The sequence below is a fragment of the Andrographis paniculata genome, unplaced genomic scaffold (assembly GCF_009805555.1).
Source record: "Andrographis paniculata isolate CXL003 unplaced genomic scaffold, ASM980555v1 Contig34END, whole genome shotgun sequence".
NCBI lineage: Eukaryota > Viridiplantae > Streptophyta > Magnoliopsida > Lamiales > Acanthaceae > Andrographis > Andrographis paniculata.
Window position 1 is genome coordinate 3,102,122 of NW_026137567.1, and position 27,339 is coordinate 3,129,460.

Sequence of the window (27,339 nt, forward strand, 5' to 3'; positions counted from 1 at the left end):
ATTAAATTAAAGCCCATTTCTTATCAAAACTAAATCGACCTATATAAATACAAGTCATCGGAAAGTCCACAATCGATCGCCGAGATGATTGGTTCGTGGGGCGATGAGAATCTAATTTTGAGTAGAACTTTTATACTATCAATTTATTTTACAAAATAAAAAAAAAAAGACATTAACTGAAAAATTAATAGGCACATTAGATTTTTTTTTTTTAGTTTTTTATAATAATAAAATTTCATATGCCAAGGGGACATGTTAAATGAGAAAGGGATAGCCGATTTATTTTAGTGATATTTACATTTCACAGATAGAACGATACAAATGAAATTATGAAAAATTGATTAGCAAAACATAATATCTAGGAAACCTCCCGTTCAACATGGGGATGTCCGAATCAAGTTTAATATTTTTCGTTTAGGCGGCGGCTACCATGCTGAATAGTACACCGTGGGCTACTAGATAGCTCACGGTGTTATCATAGACAGTACACAATATACATTAATATAATGCAAGTACAGTACATGATTAAGATATAATCACATATATACTCTCATACAGAACATGTTGTAATTATGAACCTACAATAGATATCTTTATTACATATAATATATATGTGTTGTTTGTAATAAAAATATGTGTTGTCTCTGTATTTTACATGTGCACACCGTAACCTCCCCCCGTCGTTTAAGAGATGCAATTGTACAAAGAAAATCACAAAATTAAATGAGGGGCTAAACTAAAAAATTATTTCACAGTTTGTACGATATTAGCAAAGGTTTCAGGACAAAAGGATGCCCGATTCGGGTACAGTATTATTTGAGACTTAGAATGTAACCAAAATATTGACACACATGTTTGCATGTGCATTTGACAATTAGCTGCTTTCTCTAAAGCTAAGTCTATCTGCTTCCCCACCATTTTTCTCAATCACACTGTCACTCATAGTCCTGAACTTAGCCTCACTATTATTAATTAATTAGTCGATGATTGTGTTGTGGCGCATGTGTGTGTGTCTTCTATGTCCTTACAACATACATTCACTAAACAAAGGAAAGGGGATCAAGAATCAGTGTCATGCTGCTGGGAAGAAATATCACTAAAATTACAAAGTTTTCTTTTTATTATTTTTTTAAAATGAAAAAAAAAATAAATAAATAAAAGGAAAAAGCATCCGATGCATCTAGTGGGAATGCACATCACTTTAGAATAATATAATTGTATAATGAAATGCATGTGACCTATGGCCACCCCAACCCCCTCCCTGCATTTAATTCACTTAACCCTTCACACTAATCCCTTTCTATGTCTGAAAAAAACCAGATCCAAAATACATACATATAGGCATCTCAAATCTTGCTCGGATTTGTAGAAATGGCTTCACTCCCAAAGCCACTTTTCACCCTCTATCTACTATCCCTACTTTTAATCACTTCCATACTCATTCCTTCTTCCCATTCCCAAAGCTATGACAATCTTCTTGTCCGAAGAAGATCGATTCTTGAATCACAAGATATTGAAGATGATGATGAGCCAATTCTCATCAAAAAGAACAAACCCAAAAATCCCAATCCCAAGATTTCCATCAAACCCACTTCTCCATCCAAGAACCACAACCAAACCAAGCTCACCAAACCCACAAATAATAATAATACATCATCATCATCATCATCATTCAAGAACCAAACTTCAAAGCCCACCAAATCAACCCCCTTTGATTCCATCAAGACAACTAACAAAACCAAACTAACCCTCAAAACCCCCCTCAAGAAACTCAATTCCACCTCTACACAATCAGCCAAGATCTCATCCGATCTACCAAAACCACCCTCATCCAAGAACAGCAACAACAAAACAACCACTAAAGTCAAAAGCCCGATCAAGAACAAGCCCGAGGCCCGGCCCGGCATCAAGGCGAAGAAGCTGCCGAGCTGGATCGAAGACGACGACGACGACGATGACGTCGTCGACGTTGTCTCAGAATTCAGAGACTTGCCATTAAAATTCCAAGAAACTTTCGTCCCAGATTTGGAAAGAATCTCGAAAACCTCACAAATCTACCTCACGAAATACAACAGAGAATTCACAAAGGGATTCAAACCTTACGTGGGCAGCCAATACGCACCCGCCATTGCTTCCTTTGTCTCCTTCGCCACCATAATCATTCCCCTAATTTTCGTATCCCTCATCTTCAACAAAATCAAGTCGTATTTCTCTATCCAAAAGCTCCTAATCTTCATCCAAATCTACCTCTCCATATACTTCACCATCCTCGGGGTATCCTCCCTGGCCACAGGACTCGAGCCGCTCAAGTTCTTCTACTCGGCATCGCAGTCCACATACGTGTGCGTGCAGGTCCTGCAAACCCTAGCCTACGTGTTGTACCTTCTGCTGCTATTGATGTACCTCGTCCTCGTCTTCTCCACCGAGACTGGGCTGGCCACGAAGCTACTGGGACTGGCGCAGACAATCGTGGGCTTCGCAGTTGGGCTTCATTATTACATCACGGTGTTCCACAGAGCGGTGCTTCGTCAGCCCCCCAAGAGCAGCTGGAAGGTGCATTCTCTGTACGCCACGTGTTTCGTTGTTATTTGTCTGCTGGACAGGATGGATAGGAGGAAGAAGGCTTATTTACAGGACAGCGGTGAGGAAGGGAAGCAGAGTTAGTTTAGTTTTAATTTTTATAATTTATTGCTATTTTAAATATATGTAATATTTTTTAAGGAAAAAAAGTTAAAAAAATAAATTTATATAAGATAGATTTCATTTGGTTTTCGTATTATTATATAAAATGTAATTTTACTTGAAGATTAAATACATTTTATAGCATTTTTATTTAATATAAATGTAAAAACAAAATGTATTTTATATGATTCTATTGTGGAATTCGCTTTTGTGTTATCTAAAATGTGCACAAAATTGTAATTCTATTCAAATTTTTGTGTCCAATCATTTGTAATTTGTTTGGTTTTGATTAGAAATCAATTGAGAATGAACATTTTAATTTGAATTTTGTTTAAATAGAATTTTGATGTGATCTTTTGCAATAAAAAATAATAATGTATTTTTATTGACAATAATACAAAAAATAAATATTATTGATTTTAATTTCAAATTGCAACCATAACAAACCCTTGAATTATTTTTCTTCATGTTACTTTGCATCCGTGCAATTATATGTCTAAAGATAACCTTCAAAATAATTTAAACCATATTATGTTATTCATCCAAAATGTCTTCTAAAAATTACATCTATAGGATTTCCCAATTTGTTTTTATTGACTATATTAAAAAATACTCCCTTCGTCCCACTTACCATATCCACATGTTGTCGTCTCTGTCCGTCTCACATTTCATGTCACTTTCTTTTTTGAAAAATGATTACCCATCTTGATTTTATTTTAAATTTTAATTAAATTAATTAGTTATGTGTCTATAATTATTTATAGTATAGGTTAATTATTTTCAGTAATACATTTTTAATTATCTATTAATATATTTATCCTAAATTATCTTATTTTCAGTGACCAAGAAACCCACGTTAGGACGGAAGAAGTAAAAAATTCATGTATTTTTTGTCACCCCACAGATTCACACATTTGCGCATGTACCCATGTTTAAAACCTAATTTATAGCAATGCAAGGATTTGATTGACAAAATTTAGTTTTATGAATGTCCTAATTGTGTTAAATTCAATAATAAATTATGCGGTCCTTAATTACGATACTCTCTCTATCCCACATAATTTGTCCCTATTTTTTATTTTTGTCCATCTCACATGACTTGTTATTTTTATTTTTGGAAATATAATTATGTACTTTAATTGCATTTTAAATTTTAAATTTTATAATTTTCTTAATTTTAATTAAACTATTTACTTATCTTAATCTTAATCTATAATTATTTTTACGAATACATTTCTTAATTACTTACTAATTATACTTTACCTAAATTCTCGTATTTACAGTAATAGTCTCATATTTTTTCTGGGATGGAGGGAGTATATTTTATCAGTTATATGTTATTTCTATTTTCGGAAATATAATTATGCACTTTAATCGCATTTTAAATTTTATAATTTTCTTAATTTTAATTAAATTATTTACTTATCTTAATCTTAATCTATAATTATTTTTACTAATACATTTCTTAATTACTTACTAATTATACTTTACCTAAATTCTCGTATTTACAGTAATAGTCTCATATTTTCTGGGACGGAGGGAGTATATGTTATCAGTTCTATGTTATTTCTATTTTCGAAAATATAATTATGCACTTTAATCGCATTTTAAATTTTAAATTTTATAATTTTTTTAATTTTAATTAAACTATTTACTTATTTTAGTCTTAATCTATAATATTTTTACTAATACACTTCTTAATTGGGTATAATTTTGATAATATTCTTCGACTTAATCTTTTTTTGCAATAATTTATAAATTACATTTAGAAGGATAAAAGAAAAAAAATGTATAAATCAAACAAAAATAAGTAATACTTCTTCCGTCCAACTAGAAAGTATACATATTTCTATTTTGGAACATTCAATTACAAAGTAAATATTTCATTAAATATCATTTTTTTTCCACAAATATCCTTACTTTACATCACATTATTACTTTTACACCAAAAAGTAAGAGCAAAATATCATTACACTATTTTTAACTATCCACTATAATTAAAATATTATTATTTCTTAAGCATCGCGCCAAAAAGTAATTTTATACTTTATGTGCGGACAGATGGAGTAATAATAATAATAATAATAATAATAATAATAATAATAATAATAAGTTTTAAATTAGAAAATATTCTCTCCATCCATTAAAATTAGTTTATTTGGATCTGGCACGATAATTAAGAAAAATTAATATTTTTATTGAAAAAATAATATATATATATAATATTTTTGGAAATTTAGTTAAAAAGTAAAATAAATGAAAGAAAAATATAATAAAATTAGTGCTATTTGTTATAAATAAGTGTTGAATATAAAAAATAATTAAATATTAATTTATTAACTTTGCTAAAATTAATAATAAGATAAATTTATTAAAGAAATTAAAAAATATATATAAAAATAAATTTGACGAACCAATAGAAGAAATAATATTTAAAAAAAAAAACTTTATAACGAAAAAAAGTAATAAGCCGTAAAAGAAGTGGTAAAGATTTATTTGTAGGGACAAGGTGAGGCTGTAAGTGTCGGTGAGGATAAACAATACCAAAATAGGACAGCACCGACAGTCCTCACACCTTTCATTAATGTCCTTAATTACTACTGTAAGACAGATATATACATATCTAATGTGTAAATTTATTGCATAGTTTATTTTTTATCTAAATAAAAATAACTTACAAAAAAATTATATTTAGTCATAAGAGTTTTGCATGATCCGATGTTACATGCTTTGTCCGTCCGGCTTTAGGGTTTCATTTACTTTTTGTGCATTTATCTTTGAATATTAATTATTATATTAAATTATTATACAAATTAAGAGAAAATAACAAAAAAAAAAAAAAAATTCTATCAATATCTTATAATACTATTATAATGACATTTATGCAAAAAAAAAATTATATAAATATAAAATTATTTTCAATGTTAAATCCAATGGTGCAAAAGGTAAATGAGACCCTTATAGCCGGACGAATGGAGTATTATAATTGAACTTATCGCACAAGGTATGTCAAAATAACACATCCTTAAAATATAAATTGGAATGCAGTAAGAATCACTATAACATATGCTATATTCTGTTTGTTCATTCAATTTTTCTTTATTTTTTCTTTTTCCTTTTTTTTTTCTTTTTGGTAATAAGATTTTTTAAAAAAAATATTACAAAAATATAAAATATATACAAGTATTAATATAATATGTATTCTATTTAATCACAAAAAAATCAACAATTCAACTTAAAATATTATTGTATATTATTACTAACACGATTTTTCATATCTAGCATATATAACAAAAAAAAAAAAAAAAACAAACATGTTCATTCAAAAAAAAAGTACAAAATAAATACACTCTAAATCTATGTGTTTGACAGCTTATATAAAATAATCCTAACCAAATCGATATATATATATATATATATATTTATGTATGTATTGGTTCATTTTGGTTGTTGGATCTCGACTTATATTATTAATTGAATTGAAGTTTGGATAGCTTCATTTGAGGTTGTTATTGTACTTCTCTTGTGATGTTGACATTATTCACTCTGTTATACTACTTCTTCCGTCCAATTTCTATTGTTCAAAAATATATCTGCACGATTTTTTAGTTGATTGTCTTTTTGTTATGAATTGACAAATTTGTCATTAATTGTATGGTAGAGATTAAAAGTAATAAATAAATGAAGGATAAAAATGTAAAATTTGTATTTAAAAAAAGAAATAGAACAATAGTTGTTGAACATCTCAAATAGAAAAGTAGGACATTAATTTGTGAACGAAGGGAGTATTATATTGAAATATTGTCTAATCAAGTATATATGTGTGTTAAATTTAATTATAACAGTGATACGAAAATTTTAAAGTTGTAAAAAATAGAACTAAAATGGGATTTGATATAATATTTTTGTAATGAAATTTATTTTTTATAATAGATTAAAAACAGTAATAGGATAATATCAAGATAATGAAATTTAATACTCCCCTCATTCTGTAAAAGTAAGTTCATTTAATTTGGAGATGAATTTTAATGTAGTTTGTACTTTTTCTAAGTTATCGAAGTTTGTCAGTGGCGATCGCTATAATTCGAGATATTCAATATCAACGAACTTTATTCTAAATAAAATTATGCTTACAAGATTGATGAGGTTGTCATCGCTACCATTGCTCACTCATTATAGGCCACATAAATATATTGTTGCATAAACAGATATAAATCGAAAATTTATATGAACTTTTTCAAATATATAAATCAAATTATGAACTTTTACAAACCACTCCAATTATGGACTTTTTGTTGGATTATAAATCCAATTGTGGATTAAATGTAACTATTAGGCTATCAGTCATATTAAGTTTAAATTAAGCGATATCTAAATTTATTGAGTTTAAATGTATTTAGTGAATGTGGGTATCCTATGTGAAGAAATCGATAACTTATTAATTGAGTGATGAGACAAATTAATAATAAGAGATATAAATTAGAGTTGTGATAACGCAACAACTATTACTTCTCATATATCATCGATACTTCTTTATTGGTTTTTTTAGGTTACGTCATTGGCTTGAAAAACACAATACCCCAAATTAATTTGCAAATTCGAATCCGACTATACTGAGAAATAATGTTAAATCTAATTTGATTTATTTTATCATCTCAATTATTTCAACACGAAATATCTTGAAGTTAGGGTTTAATTCCCGACAAGTTTCAACATTTCTTGACACTTGGGACACATGGACATTCCTTTAGATCATTCCTCATCTTTCTCCTCTTTCAAAGTCTAGATTGGACTTTTGAATATTAACTAATTTAAAATTTCCAGACTTCTTACATTGGGTTTCATTTATTGGACTATCAATTTCTTTTACTATATTCATACTCTTTTTATTTATTTATTTATTTATTTTTTTAATGTACTTCAACAAATTAGTCCTTTAAAAATATTTCTCACAACAAGTCCAATCCAAAAAGAGTGGACTTCTTGTCCCCACAAAAAATAGCTTTTCGGACTTCTTGTTTGATTTTTTAAATTTTGAAGGAAGCTTCATTGAATTGGATTCCTACTCAATTCTTTTGCAATTTATGTGTATCAATTCGATACCTTTGACTTTGATAACATCTTAATTTTATTACAATATGATTTATTGACATTGTTCAAACTAGAAAAAATATACTATTTCCGTCAGATTCTAAATGTCTCATACTTTTTATTCATTAGTATCTTATAATATTAATATAAAAATATTTATACAAAAAATTATACAAATATAAAGATAATATTACTATTAAGTAAAATGACGCAAAAAGTAAATGTGACCCTTGGAGACGATTTTATGTTTCTGCCTAACTTATAACTATATAACATAAATAATTTATTAACCGTGTGTTTGTTAGGAGAATTTTCCCCAAAATCTACTATTTATCAAATTTTTCTTTTTAAAAATATCAAATCAAACATCTATTTTTAATTTTTTATATTATAAGTTTACATTCAAAATATCACATCAAACTCCTATTCATATTCAAATTTTTACTATTCAAATCATAACTCAAAATCCAGCACGCCCTAAATATACACAATTTAATTAATTCACAAACCTTGCATGTCAAAACAGGTAACGAACATTTCCTCAAAGCAAACTATTAATAGAAACAAGCTAAATTAAACAAATGAACATAGCAACAACAACGGATGGACTCAAAACAAAATCCGCAAATCAAAACATTCCCAACCACAAACACAAAAAAACATTAATTTAAACACTAACAAATTAAATCAAAACAATCAAATCATTCTTATCCGCCATTTTCATTTCCATTCCACACCCTAAACTATCACCGCCTCCATTCCTTCCTCCGCCGCCGCCGCGCTGCTCCTCCTCCCCCGCCGCCGCCGCCGCCGCTTTCTCGTCTTCCAATGGAGGAGCGGCCGCCTCCCTCCAAGTTCCACACCCTCCATCTCCCCTCCCCGTCCAGCCGCGAAACCTACGTCGTCCAGTATCCCCGCGACCAGATCCACCGCGTTCCGCCGCCGGAGCACGCCCGCATCATCGAGGAACACTTCCGAATCTCCTCCGATCCGTCCCGCCACGCCCGCCGGAGAAACGTAATCCTGATCGCCGGCGGCGTCCTAATCCTGGGCATCCTCTTCGCCGTCATCATGTCCATCCTCCGCGCCACGGCCTACAACCCGGAGGCGCCGGAATTCTCGGTCGCCGGCATCCAGGCGAAGAATCTGGACGTGAACGCGACGCGCGGCCGTCGCCCGCCGCCGTCGCCGGTTTTCACGGTGGCGCTGCGGGCCCGAAGCCCGAACCCGAGAATGCACGCCGCGTACGCCGGCGGGCGCGAAGCGACCCTCAGTTTTAACGAGTACAGAATCGGGAGAGGGAAGATGCCGCCGGAAAAGGGCGCCGACGTGAATTTCGGAGTGACGATGACGGGGAACCCGCCGGTGGCGATCAAGAAATTGCTGACGGGGGCGGCGGCGAAGGCGATGGTGCTGACGGCGGAGGTGCCGGTGGAGATGACCAGCTGGGCTCGGAATCAGAAATGGGATCTGAAATTGAGCTGCCAGTTTACGGTGAAGGGTTCGTTGACGAGCAAGACGATCAAGATTGCGTCGCAAGACTGCCAAACGGAGTCGTAGCAGAAGGAGACTTAACGGAAAAAAAAAAAAAAAAAAAAAAAATTTGAAGTTTTGAAGAAATGGTAGAAACATAAATAAAATTGAGATTTATTTAATTATTTATGGGGAGAATGTCATGGTATTTTTCCTGTTCTATTTTTATTTTTGGTTTTTTATCATTTAGGTGTTGAGATCATTTTTTTTTTTTTTTCATTCTCTCTGTCAATTTTTGGTCTTGGTCTTCTTTGATGGGTATAGAATGTTTGTATTTGTTATCTTTAATTTTTTAAAGGTGGCCTCTTTCGTTTTGAATTATTTTCTTCTCTTATGGATTCACACGAAGATTAGCATGATAAATAAGTAGGAAAAGTTTTTTTAAATATTATTCAACCAAATTTATTCTTATAATTGCATGATCAGTTTCTAGTTAATATTCTTTGCCTTAGAACGGTCAAAATGGATTGAATTCGTCGAGTTGGCTCACTACACTTCACTTTCAAAGAAGATTGAGTTACGAATTTTTAGGTCTATTGAAATGTGAGCCTAAATGAATCAATTTATATAAACCGTGAGTTGAGAGTGTGTTAGTCAGTAGTAGGACGAGTTAGCTTGTATATCAAATAAATATAATAATTAGACTTATTGATCTCAACTACTTTTTTTTGTTACTATTTACGTTTGTCGAATTCAAAAATATTATTTTTTATTATGTTAAAAGTAATCAAATATTAATATAAAAATATTTTTTATTTTTCCATAAATTACAAATATACTATTACATATCAATTATATTATAAATTAACTACAGAGTGCAAAATATTAAAATCAGTATATAGTTTCTCTAATAAATAATGTATTATTATTTCTTAATTTATTAAAAAAGAGATAATTTCAATTGAGATGGAGAAAGTATTAGCTTAAATTAATTAACCAATATTATCTATGTTGTTGCTCATTTTATCTAACCCTTTTATAAATGCCACCCTCTTATTTGTTTCGAATTTTTATCGTTTATTTTGTTAATCCTTCATTTTATTATTTTAAAACCTTTTTATTCTAGAATTAATTATGAACTATTTTCTTAATTTTTACTATTATTAATTTTTTATAATATGCCAACTAATATTATTTAGAATTTTAAAATTCTTTATATTAATTATTTATTTTGAAATATCTAGCATTTAAACTCTACTATAAAATTATTTTTGATATTAATTATGAAAATATTAATTATATTTTTTTTCAATATTCTTAAAAAGCCTGTTATTAGTCCGCTTAGCTTGACATCCGCTGGTAAGTTGTGTTGAAATAATTAAATTTTAATCTGTCCCGCCGGGAGTTACTCCACAAATAACCCATTTATCCATGGGTTATGACAAGTTGGGGGTTAATCCATCTCGTTAATCCATTTTGACAGGTTTATGCTGCATGATATGGTAACTACGCATCAAAGTATTTTCAAGAGATGCATAAGAAGGATCCAATACCTACTTTAAAAGTTTGGATCTATTTGTACTAGGCATCTCATGCAATGCACAATCCCTTAATTGAATTTTTTGGTGAGAGAAAGAAACATGTAATTAATAATTAGTCACTACAAAAAAATAATATATTTGTGACGGAATTCCGTCCCTAAAGTTCACGTAGCTAACGTAATTCCATTACTAATTCCGTCTCTAATGTCATTAGTAACGAAAAAAATAGATTTAGAGACAAAATAATTTTGTTACAAAAATGATTTTTTCTTGTAGTGAGTATTTTTTTTTTCTGTCACTATCAATTCTAATTCTATGTCGAATCCAAACAATTACATCAATATTTATTTGGAAAATTGACTTATATATAATTCATCAAAGAGAGACATGTAATTAATAATTACTTTTTTATCACTATTCATTTTTAGTTCTCCGTTGAATATAGAGAATTACATAAATACTTATTTAGAAAAATAATATATATAGAATTCATCTGTAGTTTAGAAAGTTTGTATTATATTTTCTTATAATTTAAAAATTGTACGAGTTTTTCTAAAAGAAAAAATTGCTGCATAAAATTCTTTTGTATTTTTGAAAATATTTAATTGAGTCCCGTAAAAATTCTCTTGTATTCTCTAACAATTGCATAAAATTCTCTTGGATCTTGGCTTATTGCAATGGATCATAATGATATTATTGCAGACCCTAAAATATTGTATAATGATTGATATTATGCTCTTTATACCGGTGAGTTTTCAGGTTGAGCACAAAAATTTTAACTCATGAAATTAAACCAAGGAAAATACCCGTTGAGTCTGGGAGATCGGAAATGTAGTGAATTTGGCTCGCTTGCCAACGAGTCCTAAGCTGTAAAAAATATAATTACAAGGAAGTAGTAAACGTGAGTGGACAGTGGTTGTGAGTGGAATGATGACTTGCGATCAATGAGTGTTGTGAAGGCGCTGGTGAGGGGGGCGGTAGAGATGGCTTGTGAGCGATACATATATATGAAAGATGACATGTGAACTGCGACTGATGGTGATAATGGGAGTGCGAGCGGTAGTATATCAGCATAAGAAGTATACAAAGATGTTTGTTTGTGATCTGTGCATTATCTAATGGCTAGATTCTCATGGATGAAATGAGCGGACGATGAAAGTGAATCAACGAAACATATATGTATATTACAAAATGACATAAGAAATGTATATGTGATCATACTTGTCCATTTCAGATTCTTGACTCGCTCGTACTTGACCTTAAGGAATTTACAACAAAACTTCAGTGATATCCAAATTCAGAACATTATAAGTAAGAAAATCTACAGTCACTAGATATATATTTTCGACTCAATAGACAAGCGCATATGTCCAATTAATTATTCTAAAATCTGTTTCACTAGTAGTTTTAAACTACGCTTCTAATACCTATCTTTAATCAAAATTGGATTAATAAGTAATTAAGCAGGTCAACAAGGCTTATGCGTACTAAACTACCTAAAATCTGATAATGAATACGATGCAAAATTAGGCTTAGATAATCAATTCTTCTGAAGATCTTTCCATAACTTGTCAAGATTCCAAACTTGAATAATCAAATATAAACTTGAAATTGGGGACGAAGGTGCAGATGAAGAAATCGTAATATTCAATTAACAACTTCGAAAACCGGTGAATCTACATTATGAAAGCAGTAACAAAGCAACAAATTTGCCTACAAAAGCGTCTAACTGGGCAGTCAGGGGAAAAGAGAATCTCCGCTCCCCTGACTTCCACTAACTAAGAGAACTCTCTTACAGGATTGGAGCTCTCGGAATTTCAACAAAGTAGAAGCAAACAGAAGACTTAATTGTAGTGTGTTTTACAAAAGTAATCTAACCCTAATTATAGATCTTCTGGATAGAAAATTGACGGCAGTTGAGCAGTTGCATAGCAACAGCTGGGAGCAGTTGAAAAGTGGTTGCAACCGCTAGGTAATTTGGCGATTGATTAGGTGAAATTGCCTTAACTCTCAGTTCTCTCGCTTGGTTGAACTAAAATGGCTGTGGCACAGACTTTTCTCGCTTGCCTTGCTTGGCCTAGTTTAGCTGGAAGACATCGTCACAACTCAAGCGGTGCTATAATCGTTGGTCGGTATCTGAATGGTTGGCCGTTGGGAGATCAAAACTTAGGCAAAATTGGGTACTTCTAGATCTCAATTGCCAACGGTGGACGTCTGGCCGCTGTCTTGGGTATAGGCAGAAAGAGCATAGCTTGTCACATTGGCTGCACCCTCTTGCTTGTCTTCCATACTTAGGTTTAAGTCAAGGCATCGCTTAAAAATGCCAAAAACATCAATAATTTCCACAAACAGACTTGGAATCATATCAAGCGAAGCAAATAAATAAAGTATGATATAAATCAAATATTGTAATAATTTTTACATAAAAATTCAAAAAATACATAGCTTTATCGAGCAGTAAATATACTATTACTTAGAGTTATTACATAATTATTTATAGAATCTAAATTTTAGAACTTGAAGTAAAGATGCCTTCTACTGAACTTTAGTGGATACAATGTTTTATTGTTGATGATCGAAAACTTCGAATAGGACTTGATTTGAGGTATTTTCATCTTCAAAATTCACTTCAAACTTTCCTTTTCATTGAATAAGATATTTATGCTAATTATCATCTTTCTACTTTCAAGATTATATAGGTTATATTCTTTGGATTGAAGACAAGATCCACTAAAGATACATTTTTTCGATCTATCATCAAGTTTGGAATGTAAATAAACCAAAGTGTATGCTACATATAAATATAAAAAAAAAAAAAAAAAAAAAAAAAAAATTCAAGTGACGTGCGGTAGGTTTTTTAAGTCCAAGCTTCATGAAGTGTTTAATTTAATATGGCATTTTTCGGTGACATATTTAAAAGATATGTTGTCATTTCCATAGTTTCTCCCCAAAAATATGTAAAGTTCTTTTGCTTCCATCAATATCCTATCCATCTTCATAACAATTTTTTTTTTTTCTTTCTATGATGTCATTTTGTTCGGGTGAATATGGAGTTATAAAGTGGCTCCAATTTTTTTTCAACACAAATATTGGTGAATTTAATAAAATAAATATTAAAATCTTGGTACATTCGTAGAGCCTTTAAGTTTATGCCGCTTTAATTCTTTACCAAATCTTTGAATTTCATAAAACTCTCAAAGGTTTTAGATTTTTTTTTTGAATTTCAAAACATATACCCAACTTATAAAATTCTCCTTAAATAACAGAAAGTGTCGAATTTCGCCAAGTCACTTGGTTTTCATTGGACCAAATAAGTCTGCATATATAAATTCAAGACAGACCAAAGCTATACATGATTTACCAAGGAAAATTATTTTTTTTTTCTATTATTTTCAATATATCCATCCTTCACAAAAGTCAAACCTGCTATGGTTTTGCAATTTGATAACCATCTCCTTTCGATTTAGAATTCTCAATCCATTTTACGCAAATGGTTGTAATTGAAGTGCCATACGTAAGTTTTACTATCATCCTTAGTCACACATGCAATTTCCATGTTGCCTAGATGCATCGATGGGGAACATTATGTTTGACATGTGTTCACGATAGCCATCATTTTGGTAACATCCTCAGTTGGCTCATATTGAAAATGTTATCGCCAGATTGCATTATGAGATCGTCATTTCCTACTGCATACTGCACAATGTAGTGTTAAGACTGAAAATAACTATAAAAACATTTTTAGTATTTTCCAAATATAGGATATTTCCAATTTGTAATTTATATATATACATAATAACAATTTCACTCACTCAACCTGTATTCACATATATTGAAATGTCCCCAATCACAAAAATATTGGTATACCTTAAATATTTATATTTTTATCCGTAGTCTAGAATTAAATTAATTTTAAGAACTGCATATAAAATATGTTAGGACATAAAACAAAACAAACCTAACATTATCTATAAAATAAGTATCATGTCATGCCAACAGTAAAATAATGCAACAAGCTGTTGAACTCGACTAATAATGCAAATGTGTGTGTATATATATATATATTCATCTAAGTGAATAATTGAAATAACTCTGGCTCCATACAAATGAACTCACTAGACTATCATCAACAAATAGCCGGTAAAACCTCGGTTAAAAAAAAAATGACCTGATAAATTCATATTATTATAATGGTCAGTCGGTCACTTCTATATACCAACCATACAACCCTCAAATAAGACATAGATAGTTGATGTTGTTGTCACTAACCATAAGACACGACATAGTTTGTGATGGTGAAGATGAGACTCTTTTGTCTAGTCCTATCGTTATAGTATAGTTGAATCTGTGTAATTTTGAATCATCCAAGAAAAATTTAGAAATTATATTCCTCCTTGCGCGCCCTAACGGAATCATATTTGGAGTTTAGCATATTATCACAAACTACCGATAGACCTCACTAAAAGCTACTTTAATGAGTGGACCAAAATCTTATATAAATACTTAGACTGAATATATCTTAACTACAATGAGTCTAATTTTTAAATGACTGTACGACTAAGTCATCCAATTGTCTAACTACTATCTTCTATTATCGCTAAAGTGTTACGATATATCAGAGTCAAATATTTTAACCCCAAATGATATTTTCGCCTAACACTACCGCACACAACGCCTATTGTAAATTTTGAATATGTAAAAAGACATTACATCATGATACTTTCGATTAGTCTAAACTACTCCCTCCATCTCAAACACCTTACAATATTTTTTTTTTGGTATGTTCCAAATACCCTGCAATATTTTCAAAATAGGAAATAATTAATTATACTTAATATCTACCCCACACTTTATCCCATCACATCATCCAAATAAAAAAATAAAATATATATTTCTCTCTCCATCACGTCACCTAATTTCTAAATTATCCTACTTAATACTACCCACCTAAAAACTCGTGCCAAAAGTAAATGTTGCACATTGTTTGGGATGGAGAGAGTACTATTTAATATGTACTTAACTAAGTCTAAGTTAGTCTTACAATTTTTGTCTAGTAGCTATTAACTAAATTTTATTTTAGCAAGTTAGAAAAACATTTACAATATGGCTCTATAATTACACAAAGTAACTAGGTCTCAAATAAGGTGAATGATTGTTAATATTTTAGCCAAAGAACTATTGAGGCCCCAATGCAAAACCATATTTATACTTCAGTCCAACTCTTGTACCACTTTTGGCCTCACTCATTACTTACTAAGATCTAATCATGATTGTATAATATTGAGTAATAATTTGAGTCTTTGGATCTATTTTAACCATACCTATAAATTAGGGTGTGTACCTGTGCATGCAGCGTTATCTCATTACACACACATTCATACTCGCACTCATTCTCTCTTTACATGTTATATTATTTTATTCTTCTCTCTGTTTTTCTCTTTTTGGTTATCTTCTGCCTTGGGATTCCATGAGTTCTTGGCCTCTGTTTTGTGGGGTTCGAGACGCTATTTTGTTCTTGTTTCAGTGGAGTTGGAAGAAATCCAAAGAGGGTTACGGCTGAACAATTGATTCATCTGGTTTTTCTTTGCAATTTGATGTTCTTTAGTGTGTTCTCTTGTACTTGTGCACTTTGGCGTATTCTACACCATAAATAGAATTTATCAAGGGTTTAGGGTTTGATTTTGAGAGTTATTGGGGCTGATTGTATCTTAGATGCATTGTTGTTTTCAATTCATTGTTGTCCGGGTTTGTTTGTTTGTTTGTGTTTGGGATAATATGGGTTGAGCCTCATAATCTTTTATTTTTTTTATGATACATTAGGGTGTGTTCGTTTGTAAGATTTTGCAAAAATCTTACTATTCATCCAATTTTTCCCCTAAAAAATATCAAATCAAAAACCTAATTTTTATTTTTTATATTATACTAAAAATCAATTTTATATTAAAAACATCACATCAACACCTATTTATATCACATCATACAACTATTCAAATTCAAAATTTTTACTATTCAAATCCAACTCAAAATCCAAACCCCCAAACAATTTTGATTATAGTTTACTATTCTTGCTTGTTTTGAGTATTATTTAAAATTTATTAATCACAAGTTTTTTCGATTCTATTAAAACATTATAAATGTCTTATTTGCATATTGTGTGAATATCCTAAATTATTTCATTAAATATGAAAGTTAATTATGCATGTATTCATATATTGCTTAATAAATATTAAATATATGTTGTTTATATATATATATATATATAGAGAGAGAGAGAGAGGTAGATACATTGCTGAAATATCTAATTCGGTTTTACTGAAAACAATCACAACCATTGATAAATAAATAAATTATATTATATTTAATTAAATAAATTATTGAATGATTAAGACTAATTCATATGTGCTGAATAAATTAATATAATCAGCACATAATCTAAACTCATATATATATATATCGATGTAGATTTTATTTATACTTAAAATTACAAATGTATCTTTAATTAAATATTAGTGTTTGAATTAAAGACTAATCTAACGATCAAGAATCAATGAGTATCATATTAATTATTATTAATCTAGCATAGTAATCTCCCAAAAAAATAAAAAATAAAACTACAAATACAAAGGTTTCAACTTTGTCTATGGATCGTAGCCTTTTCACTAATTTCATTTATTTTAAGCAAGTTTCGAGAAGTGTGTGTATAATTTTTTTACGAGCTACGGGCCACAGTCCAATGAGTCTATATTTTTAACAAATAATATATGTATATATATATATATCTATAGAGAGAGAGAGAGAGAGGTGCATTTAATTAATACAGTAAATTGATGACTGGTTAATTAATTAATTAATTAAACCTGTCATTGAAGGAGAGTATGCAAAAATAACTCCTCACTCGTTTCCATATATATATATATATCTATATGGAGAGAGAGAGAGAGAGAGAGAGATAGGCGTAGGTGTACAGTAGATAGTTATTTGTAGAATCGGATAGATATACGTATAATATATAGTAGTAGAGTAGAGAGTAGTAGATACTGATATAGTGTGGTTGCACTTGCATTTCTTGCACTGCCCCTACACTACACTACCCTAAACCCTAAAAGATAGATATATAAATATAGATACAGATATAGATATGCTAGTAAGTAGTAGTAGTAGTAGTAGTTAAACTGTATTTGTCCCAACCCTAATTCTACATACACTTCCTACCTGTCTATAAATATACATCTCCACATAATCCCATTTACTTCTTTCTACCCAACCCCCCCACTAGGCCCCTACCCTCCTCTCTCTCTCTCTCTCTCTCTCTTTATATATATATACATATATATAGATACACACACGCATAGCTCCTTTAATAAGTATGGGACAAAATTTATTACTCCAATTAAGAATTATGCATAGGCCAAACTCAATATTTATATAATATATATATATGTGTGTGTGTGTTATTATTAATAGTGGAAAGGAAGGGAAAGGAAAGGAAAGGAAAGGGTATTGTTGCAGGTGTGATGAATTGATGTCATTAATTGGGTGGGGGTGGGGGTGGGGGTGGGGAGGTGAGGTGAGGGAGATGAGTTTTCGTATGTGTGAATCAAAAAGGACATGCACTTCACTCATATATGCTGTGCTGTTCAATTAATATGCAGATAAATTGCGGTGCAAGAAACCTCTCTCATCTCCTCTCCTCTCCTCTGCATCTATTATCTATATGAATATATATATATATATATATATTATTTCTTGAGCTCGGTGGAAAACACGTACGTACCTTCCTAATGTATCATTGTTTCTTGTTTCTTTTTTCTAATTTGGTTTCTACTCAGGATGTGTTTGTTTGAAGACGTAGATTTTGAATTGGGATTTGAATAGTAAAAATTTTGAATTGGAATAGTTGTATCATATGATATAAATAAGTGTTGATACGATGATTTGAATGTAAAATTATTTTTTAAAATAATATAAAAAAAATAAAAAATAAGTATTTGATTTTATTTTTTTGGTGAAAATTATTTGGATGAATAGTGAATTTTTTGCAAAATCTCTTGAACAAACACACCCTCGATATATATATATATATGACTCAGAAAAAAACCCATCTAACGTCATCATAATCCCATCGGTTTTTCTTTTCTTTTTTTTAACATAGGAATCCTAGTCGCTATTCGATAAGTACGTTCTGAATAAAATTTCGATCAAATCTAATAACTTGCAAATTAAGCTCAACAAAACAGGTCACACTAGCAAAACCTAGAAATGTTGGTTTTGATTATCTATTTGGTTGGTATATGGAGCAAAAAATATTATTATTATTATTATTATTATTATTATTACTATTATTATTATTATTATTATTATTATTATTGGGGAATTAATCTCAATTAACCACAAATCAATATTGTTTAATTCGTAAGTCCAAGAACTATATACAGAATTTATTTTTACATTTATTCAAATCTCTTTAACATTGACAAAGTTGTAGCACCAATTTCTAGTAACATATCCAAAATTTGTATAATGCCTACATTTGTGTATTATATATATATATATATAACAAAATAGATATCATTTATATTAATTTTTACGCATAATAGGTATATAAATAAAATGGAATATTATGTATATTAAATCGACTTTCACAATTGAAGGCATGTGAGGACTAATTATAAACATACAAAATTCCAAAATTTTGAAATTTTTTTATAAATTAACAAGCATATTTTAAAATCATTACTTTCCATATCAACAAAAATATTTCAATATAATTGTGTTTTTTTCAAATATATCAAGTTTCTTTTCTACTTCTAAATAAGTGGAAAATCAAATAGATTACAAACAAATACATATAATTTGTGTTCAAATCATCCTAGCACATTGTGCATTAATATACGAATATTCACACGTTAAAATTCTTTTGAATAATTTTTCTATCAAATAAAAATTCCAGACAGCCGTGTCTTGTACTTTTTATCTTTAAAATTACAAACAAGAACTCCAAAAATAATAATAATTTGAATAGTATCGAATAAGTTATCTTTATTTGCACCATAGTCCATAATGCATATGTCAATAATTCATAAAAAATTAATTTAAATATTAATCACATGGAAATATAAACATATATACTATTAAAAAATAAAAAATAAAAAGAAGATGCTATTGACCAATATAAAGGAAGACCTAACCCTTCCCGAAATCCCGCCGCCGACCGCTCCTCTTATTATTCTTTCTCGCCATTAATTAAATAATTAAATTAAATTATAATGGTAAAATAAAACGGCTAAAATACTTCCAACTTCAACCACGATAGAACGCAATCAATTCAGGTAAAAGTAAACACCCTAAATCGCAATGCATGCATTATAATATCTAAATCAATTTTAAATAAATAAATTCGAGAATTAATACTGTAACAAACAATGAAATAATATATATCTATATGTCAGAAATTCGGGTTAACTTATAATTATATGTAAGAAAAAAAAAAAATGAAACTGTAATTATATCCACATAATTGAAGTTATTAGTGAAGATTTATAATTACTATGAGGTAGCCTTTTTTTTTTTTCTGTTACTAATCATACCTGTCATCATTACCTCAGCATACATTGTGCGGTGTAATCATTTCTACTCTGAAGAACATATCCACGATTCCACCATACCTTCTCCGGTCGCCGCCGCCGGGGAGTTTTCCGGCGCCTTTCCAGGGCGGAGAAGAGTTGCTGTGGAAGAACCGGGGGAGAAATCGGTCATCCTTGCGAAGTCGAAGTCGGCGGCATTGTCAGGCGGTAGAGGAGACTTGTCATGATTTGGAATTGAATTGGGAATTTGATCGTCGGGAGGGAAGAAGGTGTTGAGAGAGGAAGAAACTTGATTTCCATGGAGTAATTGGAACTGATCGTCGGTGGATGGGATGATTTGTGATGAAATTGGAAGAGATTTTGGGGAGATTAGAGGAGAATTGGAGAATGGGAATTTGGGGTTTGTTTTGAGGAGAGAGGTGAAAAGTGAGTTTTGATTTAGGTCGAAAGGGGCGGTGATTGGCAGTTGGAAGGTAACGGAATCCGTTGATGAGGAAACGGAATTGATGCTGCCGTTATTGTTGTTAACTGTGAAGGAAGAAGAAGAAGCTTCTGGTATGGACGCCTCAACGGCGGCGGCGGCGGCGGTGGAGTCGAGAAACGGGAGCGGGAGCGCCGGAGGCTGAATTTTCTGCGCGAACGGACGGCGGAGGTACGGCGGCGGCTGGACGCCGCCTCCATTAACGGAGGTGCCGAACAGATCGAGCCTAGACCTCGGGAAAGGAGAACTGAACGGCGGAGATGGAACTCCGGTGAATTCCTGAACCATAGCTCTGAAATTGGTCGTGTCCGTCGTAAGCACGGTGGTCGGCGCCCGGCGGGAGGCTCTCGATCGTTTCCTCGGGTTGCGCGGCTGATTCTGCTGCGGCGACGGCGGAAGGCCGGAGCTGGACCGGTCGGCGACCGCCGGCGGCGACGCTTGGAAAGACGGAGAGGCGGAGACCAGTATCGGGTTAGCGATATGGGGATGGGTATAGCTATTCGGGTCGGATCTTGGTAGAGCGGGTCTGGGTAGGGCGGTGTTTGGATTCTGCTGGTACTGGAAATGGGCATGGGCATAATTGGAATCAAAGAAGAGCGGCGGCGGGATGGGAATTTGGGAGCCAGTAATGAAAGCGGAGACAGAGTCGGCGACGGCGCGTGAGTCGTACTCGTCGTCGCCGCCGCTGGAGGACTGGAAACTCCCGCTATTGCCAGAATCCATTTTGATTGATTTCTGAAGAAAGCAAAAATCTGGAGAGAGAGACAAAAAGAACCAAATAAAGTAAGACAGCAAATAGCAGTGGTAAGTGCAACAGAGATTTTATTTTCTGATCCGATGATCTTTTAACACTGAAATAATGCAATCAAACAGAAGTTTCCATTAAATAAAAACATATGATCTCCAGAAAATTAAATAATTAATTACCTTAATTAGTTTCCTCCGGCAGAGGTAGCTCTGATCTGGACATCTCCGATCCTCTGCAGGTACTTTCTTCTTCTTCTTCTTCTACATGTCTGTCTTTATTATTTTCTGGGTTAGGGTTTTCACTGAAAAGGAAGAAAAAAGAACATGGGCTTTGTGTATAGCTTTAGCTTCACCGAATTTAGAGAGAGAAAGAGTGAGAGAGAGAGAGGGGGATGGGTATGAGGAGCTTTGGGTCAGGTTCTTGTACAAAAACAAGTAAAAGAAAAAGTGGGGTCGGCATGAGAGAGGGAGAAAGAGAGATGTAATATTTAAGAGGTCAAGAAAGCGGTAGATATTTTATTTTATTTTTATTTTTTATTGTACTTTTGTTCTTTCTTTGTCGATATGGTTTTTAGGACTCGCCGTGTGAATGATAGGAAAATGAAGAAAAGTGGTGATATACGAAAAGTATGATATGATATGCTTTTTTATTATTATTATTATTACATTAACACGGCCGAATATAATATCTTTCATAGTAGATTCGACAAGACAAATTATATTAAGTTAATTATGTCTGACACTTAGATATGTAGGTGTCGGAGTTTAAATTTATGACCCACAGACACAAGTTAACTTCTAATACCATCAGACATCTTTTATGGGACTAATTATTATTATTATTATTATTATTATTATTATTATTATATAATAGTATAATTTGTTTTTTTTACACGAAGTTTTAAAAATATCAGTATTATATTGTGATATGGTATAAATAAAGTAAAAAAATACTAAAATATATATAACACTATTAGTATTGTGTAATATAAATGTAATGACATTTGTATAATATGTTGTAAGTTGTAAGTATATTTTTAATATTACTAGAAAGTACGGTTACTAAAGAATGAAACACATATTTTTGTTATACGACGAATCAAAATAGAAAAATAGATAGATTATTAAGATGAGAGTATTATTTTTGTGAAAATATATTATATCAAAATTCTATCTAAATAAAAATTTTAATTAATAATACTCCTTCCGTACCATAACTAGGTATTCGTTTGTTTTTGCACGAAATTTTAGAAATATTAATATTATATTGAGATTTAGGGTGTGTTTGTTTGGGAGTTTGGATTTTATGTTGGGATTTGAATAGTAAAAATTTTGAATTTGAATAGTTGTATGATGTGATATAAATAGGTATTGATGTGATGTTTTAAATGTAAAATTAATTTTTAGTATAATATAAAAAAATGAAAAATAGGTGTTTGATTTGATGTTTTTGGAGAAAAAAAAATGGGATGAATAGTGGAAATCTAATCCAATCCCCCAAACAAACACACCCTTAGTAGAAATAAAATAGAAATTATCAAAATAACCTTATTTGTATTGTGTGATAATATAAATGTAATGAGATTTGTATTAATATATTGTAAGTTGTAAGGGTATTTGTAATGTTAAATAGATAGTATAGTTACTTAAAAAAATGAAATGAATACTTTGTTATGAAATGAATTAAAATTAAAAAATAGATATTTTGTTTTGGGACGACGGGCGAGAAGTATATTTAAAAAAATAAATTAGTAATGTTACGGATGGTATTCTTACTTTTCTTTTATATTCTTTCTTCAGGAGGGGACAACATAGAAGAGAAGACTTCACACTCCTATTCTATTAATTAAGAAAAAAAAAATACACACATATTAAAAATAAAAAATAATAAAATAATAAAAAGAAATATATTGAAGAGAGACAAAAAGAAAACGGTTGTCTAATAAATAATTATAGGTTCACACGCATTTAAATTTATCTTTATTTTTTTATCTCAAATTATTTAGTTTATATTGTAGTTGACAAAATTTTAAAATAAATGATAAAAATAAAAATAAATAAATATTTGATATGATAAATTTATTTAATTTTATCAACTGAAAGTACATAATTACACTGTAATACTAAAATACTATTTTTAATTTTTTATAAATTACAAATATATTATTATAAATATATTTATTTTATATAAAATACAAATATAAAAATTATCTTATAATACACTTTTATTATCTAATAAAATATTACTTCCTCTGTCCAGTTAGAAATTGTACATATTTCTATTTTGGGACGTCCAATTACAAAGTAACCATTTTATTAAATACCCTATTTTTTTTCACAAATACCCATACTTTACATCACATCATTACTTTTATACCAAAAAAGGTAAGGTCAAAAATGTCATTTTACTATTTTTACCTACCCACTATAATTAAAATACTATTATTCCTTAATCTCTGCGCCAAAAATAATTGTATACTTTTAACTTGGACGGATGGAGTATTATTTTCTAGTTTACTAGTACAAAATTTCAAATAACTTTTTGCATTGCAATAGAGGAAGTATTAATAAATAGTATCATTACTATTATCTCCGTCCTGCCAAATTTATTATCATTTTCTTTATTAATGCATATGTTAAATTTACTTTATTACTATATTTGGAAAAGTCAAAAAACAATATTTAATTAATATTCTTTATTCAATATTTATTCACAATAAATATCACTAACTTTATATATATTTTTTTTCATTCTCTTTAATTGCTAGCTAAATTTTTAAAAATATCTTTTCAATAAAATATTTATTTTTCTTAATCCACATAGCCTAAATATTGCGGACGAAAGGAGTATTTATTTTAAAATGTATAGCATCCTTACTTTTTAAATCTACTACAAAAATTCAAATAACATTTTGGTTTTAAATATTTTTAAATGTACCAACATTCTTATTTTTAATTTTAAAAATGATTTAAAAAATTATTATTACCGTTATTTTTTTTTTATTTTAAATATGAATTAGATATATTAATTGCAAATAATTCATGAATTGTTAAGACACGCAGCCACTACGTATATATTGTATAGGTAGTGTGTGTATGCATGTGTAGTTAAGGTGTGGATTTTTTTATTGGTCAAATCCTCCTATAAATATGTAGTGCTATTTGGAATGAATGAATACACCCAATTCCCTCGTTCTCTCCCTGTGCACGCTCCTTTATCTCTCTATCCACATTCATTTATTACTATACATATATATCTTCATTATATATATATAATATTCATATACATACCACATCCACATATAAATACATAAATATATATATAATATACTTACCAACTTACGTATATTTAATATCCTTCAAAGCCGTATACATATATCTATATACTTAGCACCATTATATCATTATATATTACATAACACGTTATCAGCACGAAGGTTCTTGCCTATTTTGTTTTTGGTTAAATGGATGCCAATCAAAGTGATGCAAATATGTGTTTCATTGACAGTGCAACGACACATACTATATTGAAACACGACAAATATTTCTTCCATTTGAAAATGGAAAGAATGAATGTCAGTACAATAAGTGACAGTGCGAAATTAATTGAAGGCTCTTGAGAAGCCATTATATTTCTCTCCGCTGGGACGAAAATTGTGATACAGTATGCACTGTTGGCCACTAAAGCTCGAAGAAATCTATTGAGCTTTCATGACATTCAGAAAAATGGTTATCACATTGAAACTATGAGTGATACCGATGGTGAATTTTTATTGATCACCAATATCACTGATAAAAGGAAATGCATCATTGAGAGATTACCTCCACTCTCTACTGGCTTATATTATGCCAGATTAGGTGTTGTTGAAACACACCTCACGATAGATCAAAAGACTACCGATTTTCAAATATGGCATGATCGTCTTGGGCATCCTGACAGTATAATGATGAGACGAATAATTGAGAATTCACATGGCCATTCATTAAAAGGTCAAAAAATGTTAAAACTCAAATGAGTTAACTTGTGTTGCCTGCACTCAGGGAAAATTGATAACCAGACCATCGCCAGCTAAAGTAGGTATTGAATCACCTACATTTTTGGAAAGAATACACGGGGATATATGTGGACCAATAGACCCACCGTGTGGGCCATTTAAATATTTTATGGTGCTTATTGATGCATCTACCAGATGGTCACATGTCTGTCTATTATCTACTCGCAATATGGCATTCGCGAGATTGCTTGCCCAAATTATTAAATTACGGGCACAATTCCCCGATAATTCAATTAAGACTATATGTCTGGATAATGCTGGTGAATTTACATCGAATGCATTTGATGATTATTGCATGTCGATTGGAATTAATGTAGAGTACCTAGTTGCTCATGTTCATACACAAAATGGCCTGGCAGAATCACTTATTAAAAGATTGCAATTGATTTCTAGACCATTATTGATGAGGTCTATGTTGCCCGTTTCAGCTTGGGGGCATGCAATCTTACATGCAGGAACACTTATAAGAATGAGGCCGATAAGCTATCATAGCTATTCCCAATGCAGTTAGTATTTGGTCATGAACCAAATATATCTCATCTACGTATTTTGGGTGTGTTGTTTATGTTCCTATTCCACCCCCCAAACGTACAAAAATGGGTCCTCAACGTAGATTGGGCATTTATGTCGGATATGAATCGCCGTCAATTATAAAATATCTTGAACCTATGACGGGCGATTTATTCACTGCAAGATTTGGAGATTGTCATTTTGACGAATCATATTTTCCGACATTAGGGGGAGACAAAAAAAAACCGAAAAGGGATATTAATTGGAAAATCCCTTTGAATTTTTGTGATCCTCGCACAAAGCAGTGTGAACTAGAAGTTCAACGCATTATACATTTGTAAAATATTGCAAATCAATTACCGGATGCATTCAATGACTCGAGCAAAGTCACTCGATCATATATCCAAGCTGCTAATGCTCCGGCTAAAATAATTGTCCCTGATGGACAAATTGCAAGTGCTAATGAATCAGCGACACGCTTAAAGCGTGGTAGACCACTCGGTTCCAAAGATAAACACCCTCGAAAGAAAAGAGGAATTAATGATGATAATCATAAAAATATCAGGAATGACATTGATAAACCTCAATCTAACGAGGAAGTCAACCCTGAAATAATTGCTCCAGAAGAGCACGATCTTGAAGAACATGATGAGATTATTGAAAACCCAATTAACTATATTACTTCAAGAAAATGTTGGAACCGTAAAGAGGCAATTATTGATAATGCCTTCGCATACAATTTAGCACTTGATATAATGGAAGAAAACGAGGATCCAGAGCCAAAATCGGTTCATGAATGTCGGCAAAGAAATGACTGGCCAAAATTGAAACATGCGATTCAATCAGAGCTTGACTCATTAAACAATATAGAGGTCTTCGGACCAATTGTTCAAACACAAGATGGTATAAAACCAGTTGAATACAAATGGGTCTTTATACGAAAAAGAAATGAGCATAATGAAATTGTGAGATATAAAGCCCGTCTTGTAGCTCAGGGATTCTCACAAAGGCCTGGAGTAGATTTTGATGAAACATACTCTCCAGTTGTTGATGGAATAACATTTAGATATTTTGTGAGCCTAGCAGTGCGAGAAAACTCGATATGCGTCTTTTAGACGTAGTCACTTCATATCTTTATAGCTCCTTGAATACTGATATTTATATGAAAGTCCCTG

At 31.1% G+C, this 27,339-nt stretch overlaps 3 protein-coding genes across 3 annotated transcripts; 2 read left to right on the top strand and 1 right to left on the bottom strand.

Annotated features, from left to right (window-relative positions):
- Positions 1–1,259: 1,259 nt before the first annotated feature.
- LOC127248621 (uncharacterized) lies at positions 1,260–2,898 on the top strand. The gene has a single exon (XM_051271062.1). The coding sequence runs from the start codon at positions 1,372–1,374 to the stop codon at positions 2,662–2,664; it is 1,293 nt and encodes a 430-aa protein (XP_051127019.1). The 5' UTR covers positions 1,260–1,371; the 3' UTR covers positions 2,665–2,898.
- Positions 2,899–8,357: 5,459 nt separating this feature from the next.
- On the top strand, positions 8,358–9,428 carry LOC127248711 (NDR1/HIN1-like protein 13). Its single transcript, XM_051271200.1, has one exon. The coding sequence runs from the start codon at positions 8,602–8,604 to the stop codon at positions 9,331–9,333; it is 732 nt and encodes a 243-aa protein (XP_051127157.1). The 5' UTR covers positions 8,358–8,601; the 3' UTR covers positions 9,334–9,428.
- A 10,366-nt stretch (positions 9,429–19,794) lies between these two features.
- On the bottom strand, positions 19,795–22,069 carry LOC127248450 (uncharacterized). Its single transcript, XM_051270791.1, has 2 exons — positions 21,780–22,069; positions 19,795–21,604 (listed from the first exon to the last, which is right to left on the bottom strand). Exon 2 carries the CDS (start codon positions 21,573–21,575, stop codon positions 20,418–20,420), a length of 1,158 nt encoding a protein of 385 aa, XP_051126748.1. The 5' UTR covers positions 21,576–21,604; positions 21,780–22,069; the 3' UTR covers positions 19,795–20,417.
- Positions 22,070–27,339: the final 5,270 nt, after the last annotated feature.